The 7427-nt window shown below is 35.7% G+C and overlaps 1 protein-coding gene across 1 annotated transcript; it reads right to left on the bottom strand.

The window, feature by feature from the left end:
- Positions 1–403: 403 nt before the first annotated feature.
- On the bottom strand, positions 404–7028 carry ndufaf4 (NADH:ubiquinone oxidoreductase complex assembly factor 4). Its single transcript, XM_039747965.1, has 3 exons — positions 6749–7028; positions 4339–4433; positions 404–1248 (listed from the first exon to the last, which is right to left on the bottom strand). The coding sequence occupies exons 1-3, from the start codon at positions 6882–6884 to the stop codon at positions 940–942; spliced, it is 540 nt and encodes a 179-aa protein (XP_039603899.1). The 5' UTR covers positions 6885–7028; the 3' UTR covers positions 404–939.
- Positions 7029–7427: the final 399 nt, after the last annotated feature.

Raw genomic sequence — 7427 nt, 5'->3', positions numbered from 1 at the left:
TATACAGCACTTCCAAATAAATTACACTACTGATAATGTAGGAAATCACTCAACAGAAGATATTACAATACTATACAACTAATTGTGATGTACAATAATATAAAATTGTGCATATTAACTTATATACTCAAATTGATGCAGAGTAAAATGAACCAAAAATTGAATCAAGGGAATAAATTGAATAATAATTAATTTAAAACAAAACACATTGAGTCAACTGAAGTAAGCAAGCTACATCGTCAAGCAGATTGGTGCAGACGTGGCTTAATGCTTTGGATCATGTCAACCTTAACAGATTTATTGTGGTTTCAGTGCGTTCATTTAATTCCCTTCACAATGTGTTCTGGTTGGGCATACAAGCTGCCAGCTATCTTCACTTATAAATTTCTTTGAGACGTACGTCTAAGTGTACATACACATTTATTTAAATAAATGCTATTATCACAAAAAACACTCATAAAAAATTGCAAATCAATAGGCTTGATCCCATGACAAAAGACTGTAAAAATCCTGGTTAAAGTAAACAATTTCTATGGCAGTTATTGAAGATACAGAGTCTAATACTGCTCTTTTTTACTTAACAAGACAATTTCTCTCCAACTTTATTAGGCACAAGTATAGATAAAGTAATCGTGCATTTACCATTTAAGCTGATATACAGAAATATAAATATGATGCAGCAGTGTCACATAGGACATTAGAGCAAATAATAAGAACATTACAGCAAATAAGAAAATGTACCTTCATATCTTTATTCTTAGCAGACATACCATACACAGTAGATAAATATATCCTGTTCAGACATACACAGTTTTACAAAAAAAAACAAATCGTGTATCTATATAAAAACTCCAAGAAAATAAAAAAAAAATGACAGACTTGATAATATTAACTCATTTGTTTTTATTATTGCCCATAACTGAAGGCAGTGGACAAGTGCTATGTGGCTTTTATTTTTTTCTTGCTGTCTTGTTTGGGTGGTATAATTTTCACATTAAAAGGAATGAAAAAATCTAAAAATGCCTTGGTTTCATTTAAATCTAAACAGTACTCTTGGGCAATATTTTCTACAGTCCAGGTTGCTGGAGACTTCTTGTGATTATTCAGGATCATCACAGCTTCAACAACAGTTAATTTTCCTTTCGGTATTGTTTTGATATTTAACATTTGTAAAGAGTCATTTGGTAGACTGAATTTAGGGTGTCTGTGCTCCACTTCCATCAAAACAGGCAGATCTGGTTTCCTCTTCTAAACAAGCAGATAAATGTACAAAATATATTTGCATGGGTAAGACAACAGTTTTTATACTTTCTACAAGGTTAAAACATTAAGTAAACAGATATGCATTACACAGTGGTGAAAAAAAATATTGTACAATGACTTAAGTACTATACAAAACACACATCCGTCCATCAATCTATGGCCAAATCCACTTAATCTAGTTCAGGACGACAAACATCATATAGTATTAAAATATCTTTGTCCAAAAGCCTATTGTACCCATAAGCTACTGGGGAACTTCGTACTGCTCTGAATGACTGACTTGTGTTTAAAAAGGAGGGTCACTTAGATACAACTGTTAATTCTCGTACCAGCCACTGCACCATTATGCTGCCATTGATAACATACAGTCTTCTAATTTATTAATTTAACACATTCATAAAAAAATTACTAAAGTCTGTTTTCAAAATAGAAAACAATAAAAACATAAGCAGAGAACATAACAGTTAAAAATGTATTACTTGGCAAAAATCAGAAAGAATTAAAAGACACTATTATGCATTCTGATTACAAGAACAATAACAAATCTCACAAATAATTTGAAATTGTTTGTCACAGTTTCACCTGATCTAATATATAAAGCTGAATATGCTTTTGTGTGTTTATCTGCCTCGCTTTACTGGGGCTGTTAGTCTTTCCCATTTTCTTCCTGTTTTTAGTGCCCTTCTATAGTATATATAATGTGTATATGCTCCCATATACCTGCCTACTCATGGCAGGGCTTGTATTCTGTATGATGTTCTTTTTTATTTAATGTTATTTTGATTTGTATCTGTAAGGGGGTGCGGTACTCTGAGCTTGTAAAGTTATAAAATAAAAATAAATAATTCTATAAGCAACCGATATCTTAAAATTTAAGTTTTAATTTGCTTCTTAAATTGCATGTAACACAAAAAAGGTAAATCTGACCCAAAGCTTAAGCAGCTTTGTTAATTCAATAGTGTTCTTCTGTCATTATTAGGATAAAAATCAATATTCTATTAAATTTTCAGCCTACTTTACACTTGAAAAATAAACTCAACCCTTCGACAAAATATCTTCTGTAATTGGCCAATGAGAAGTATCATTGGTTGTGTGAAATAAGCTTTACACCTATAAAATAAAAACTATATGGCAACTTGAAACATAAGTAGTTTGTGCAATCTCCTTTATGTTGTTATAAAACATGAGATCTGACCCTATGAAATGCAGGTTTTTAAATTCACATTCACAAATAAACAAACTCTGTGAGGGAAGTAAACCTGCAAAAATAAACTTACAAGGATGATTATTACAATTTTACTAAGACCATGCAACCCTGAACTGGACATGCATTTGGAAACTCACTTAGTACAAAGGTCAGTATTAACAAACGATCAATGTATTTCAACCAACTCCTGCAGATGGATAGACAGATGAGGGGATGGCACTTTACAAAAAAAAAAAAAGTCTCTCATTCCACTCTTTTCCCCTATATAAAAATCTGTGAAAAAGTCTCAGCAATAATATAAGCCAGTGTAACCAATATAATTTTTTAACTTAGAAAAATGCAAAGTAAGGCGTTTGCACATACTTCCCATGTTTGTGTGATGTTTTCTATGGGTACTCCGACGTTCCTCCCAGATCCCCAAAGATGAGTTAAGGTTAACTGGCTATTCCAAACGGGTCCTATGTGACTGTGAGTGTGGGTGTGTGTATAAAAATGTTTCCTTTGATGAACTGGAATCATAACCAAGACTAGTTACTACCTAGCACAGGGGTGGTGAACTCCAAGCCTTGAGTGCCTGCTGGTTTTCATTCTTACCATCTTCTTAATTGGTTACCAGTTTTTGCTGCTGATTACTTATTTTAATTAACATGACTCGGGCCCCATAGTTGTTTCTTTTTCTTTAATTAGCAGCCAAACAATAATGAACAATAAACAATGAATAATGAACAAATAATGAATAATATGAATAATAAACAAAACAAGCCACCACATGACCAGCTCCCCTAATGCCCATTAAACACACGATATCTTAAATTAAACAGAGTTGATGGTCTTGGTAAGGTTGATCTCTCAGGTCACCAAAACATTTTGATGGCGCTCTTAGAAAGAACAGAAAAACAAGTTTTCGAAATGTGTGCTGTGGCAGACTGAGAGCAACAACAAGCCTTGGAATTAAATAACGGATTTAATTAACAGCAAGAATTGGCTTCTCATTGAGAAAGTGATTGGAGTGAAACTGGTTGGGAGTTTGAAGTCCCAGTTTAGCTGGTCATCTGTTAGCTTGTTTCACATCTCATTTCTGCTTGGCTGTCATTTAATGAAGAAAGGAATTATTTCAGAGGGCTGCACTCTTCTAACAGGGTTATTAAAGTGATGGGGAAAAAGTTAATTAGCAGTGAAAACTGATCACTGATTAGGAAAAGAGTTAGAATGAAAACCTGTAGCCACTGCGGCACTCCAGGCCTGGAGTTTGCCACCCCTGACCTAGCACCTAATATTGCCTTAACTGGATAATAATAGTTTGAGTATGCTACCGTAATTCTGTTTTATGTGGTGGTTTAAATTTGTACTGGAACTTCTTGTGAAGTGCAACACTTTATTTATGTCAAATAATAATGTCTGGGGATTGTGGGAGTAAAACTTGGGCATTATTTGCATGTCTCTATGGGTTCTTCTCCCACATCCTGAAAACATACAGGTTCAGGTTAAACAGCAAATCTAACTTGGCACCAGTGTAGATATGCTGCCACAAATATGCCCTGGGATGGCAAATCCCGCACCGTCTGGCTGGGACAGGCTCAATCAGCATGTATTCCTGAAATGGACTTGACGGTTTTGAGGATGGATGTTTGCCTGTCTGCATAAAATTAATTGATTTGGGGACAGTTTAAGTCACCGCACTTCCTTTTATGATGACAAAAATCAGTGGAAGACATGCAAGGACTGGGCAGGCAAAGTGTGCAGGAGAAGAAACCATCACATGAAACAAACCAAAAAAAATCAAAGTTCTAATTATACTTTTTTAGACACATATTTTATCTATTTCTGCCTGGACAGCATTTATAGTATATTTGTTTGACCAAACATACCTCTAAAGTAGGATCTTTTGAGTCAACATAGATTGTCTTCAATAATTTTAATAGATGGTCATTTTTCTTATGGATGTCATCATGGATTATAGATTCTATGATGAAAAAAGGAAATGAAAAAAAAAGTCTTTAAAAATAGAAAGTTCACTAATATCCATGTACAATCTATTTTAATGACGCCAAACCTTTGCATCTCATGCCTTTCAGTTTGACACTATATGGTGACATTAATTTTTTTCCTCCATTACAATGCCATTTCCTGTCCACTAACTGCCTGAACCTACTGTATCCAGGACAGCAGCCCTGACACTATCCAAACACTACACTTAAATGAACTAATCTTCAGCAATGTAGAAAACAATTATTTAAAATATCAGAGCTATATTTATAGACAGATAGATAGAAAATGAGCTATACAAAATTCAATAGATTGATAGACAAAAAAAATTAATGTGTCCCCATTTATCCTTAAATATGATGCTAAAATATGTGCAAAAAAGAGCTGAACAAAAAATGTTTTTCTGCTGAGTGATCCTTTCAGACACAGTATGAAGTAAACACAGAATGACAGCTCCCAAGACAGTGTCATGGAGCAGTGATTTTATATTTATATATACTGTGATCCCTCGCTATATCGCGCTTCGACTTTCGCGGCTTCACTCCATCGCTGATTTTAAATGTAAGCATGTCTAAATATATAACGCGGATTTCTGCAGACAATGGGTCTTTTAATTTATGGTACATGCTTCCTCAGTTTGTTTGCCCAGTTGATTTCATACAAGGGACGCTATTGGCGGATGGCTGAGAAGCTACCCAATCAGAGCATGTATTACATATTAATTAAAATCCTCAATGCTATAAGATATGCTTCCTGCGTGGTGCCGCACACTTCAAAGCTCTAACAGCCCGTATTGATTTTTGATTGTTTGCTTTTCTCGGTCTCTCTCACTCTCTCCGACATTCTCTGCTCCTGACGGAGGGTGTGAGCAGAGGGCTGTTTGCACAGAGGAAACGGACGCTCCTCTAAAAATGTTGAAAGACTACCTTCACATTGCTCCCTTCCATTCTTTTAACTGTGAGAAAGAACTGTCATCTCTGTCTTGTCATGGAGCACAGTTTAAACTTTTGACTAAAGGGTGTTATTTCATGTCTAGAGGGCTCTAATAATGTTAAAAAATGTATTTAGAAGGTCGTAAACAGGTTTTCTATGCTCTAACTGCGAAAATATTAGATTTATAAATAAAGAATCCTACTTCGCGGAAATTCATTTATAGCGGTAGAGTCTGGAACGGATTAGTATATATATGTTGGGCATCAGGGGAAAAAATGCATCCTACAGAAAGGAAACAGTTGTGTGTATTTATAGTACAAGGCAGAGAGTGTGGTTTAGTTAATAAAGCCTCGACTTCACAAGGTTGCACATTAAATCATCACGGCTGACTCTGCCTAAGCAAATCACTTATATCCAACTGTTTAATATGTGCAGACTGTCATAAAAACTCAAAGTGCTTTGAAATGAGACTCGCTATAAAAGGGTACATAACAATAAAGAATTTTAAAACGTCATAATTGCAATGATAAACTGTCAGCCTAGGTCATAATTTCAAACGGAGATCATGGATTAAATGTTTTTCTACATTAGAATGTAGCTTGAGTATCCTACAGCTTGCACTGAACAGCTCTTTGGTTTTGGACTGAATGTGTGAAATATTTCAACACACTGTAGAACGCGGGATGGCAGACTTCTGAAACAGGTGACAACTATGATTTGATAAAGAGTAATTTACTGCATTAATAAAAGTTTTAAAAAGTATCATTAACTTCAAGTAAGAGACTTATTATGTTTGCACAATTTGGAAATGTTTTTGAAGCAATAATTTTTAATTAAGACATAGTTATGCATTTTAGGTTATTCTGTTACTAGAAAAGCTTTTCGCCACACACGATAGTTTGTGCATTTCAAAAATATGCCAGTTTTATTATTAGCACTTTAAACACAATCTTTTATTAACAAGAGTCTGAAAAATGGCAATTAAAAAAAACCCTCAATATTACTTTGAACATTTTAAATTACCAAGACCAATGAATGCAACACCAATAATTTGCAACTGAAACAAAAGTTTACGTTGATAAGTTACCTAACATTTAGATTTTTTTTCCCGTGCCCTCTGGGATTTATGCTAAACAACTGTAATACGTGTGAATACAAAAAAAGTTTTCCGATTTTATTTATAGTAGACAACTAAACGCTCGGAGGAAAATATACAGACACTTGCACAGGAATGTTAAACCACTCAAGTGCTAATTCGGTGTCATTTCGTTGCACAACAGCTGAACGTGAGGCAGGCGACCGCAAAGCTGTGCAAGGATTTCACGTGTTTTTCAATGACACCGCGGAGCTTTGCCTCACCTTCGCTGCTTTGCTCAACTTGGTGTTTATCTGAAGGATAGCGCGGGGCAGCTGACGGCTTTGGTTTATTCATTTCTCTGACAACTCGGTTTTCCAAATTAAAATTCCTAAACGCTCGTGTAAAACGCGACCCCATCTTCTACCCACGGGGTCGTGATGATACGGCATACAAGCTGCTGCCGTCGGTACGGCAAGCAAGATAGGACAAACTTAACGGCTTCCCAACGGCAAGCTTGAAGAGACAAACTGCGCGAGAATATGCGAAAGGAGGTTACGTTGAAGAGGGCGCATAAAGGAGCGAGCGGAAGTTTTCTTCTTTTCGATGAAGTGAAAACTACACGTTTCCTCCCACAGTCCAAAGGCATGCAGGTTAGGTACACTGGCGATCCTAAAATTGTCCCGTGTGGGTATGCGGTCTGCCGGGGATTTGTTCCTGCCTTTCGCCCTGTACTAGCTGGGATTGGCTCCAGCGGACCCCCGTTACTTAATATTAGTATATAGTGGGTTGGATAGTGACTGACTGAAAACTACACGTTCAGTTATGTACAAATGGTATTAAAACTATAATCCACAAATACAATGATGCTTAGGGCTGATAGAGCGTTTTTTGGACAGTGTACTAGCGCTGTCTACTCAGTCTTGAAACTGTTTAGAATTTCGTCTCTGAAAAGAATGCGAT

This window comes from Polypterus senegalus, chromosome 3, assembly GCF_016835505.1.
Source record: "Polypterus senegalus isolate Bchr_013 chromosome 3, ASM1683550v1, whole genome shotgun sequence".
Lineage (NCBI taxonomy): Eukaryota > Metazoa > Chordata > Cladistia > Polypteriformes > Polypteridae > Polypterus > Polypterus senegalus.
Note: the sequence above shows the minus strand (reverse complement) of the source record. Positions and strands in the feature narration are given on the sequence as shown.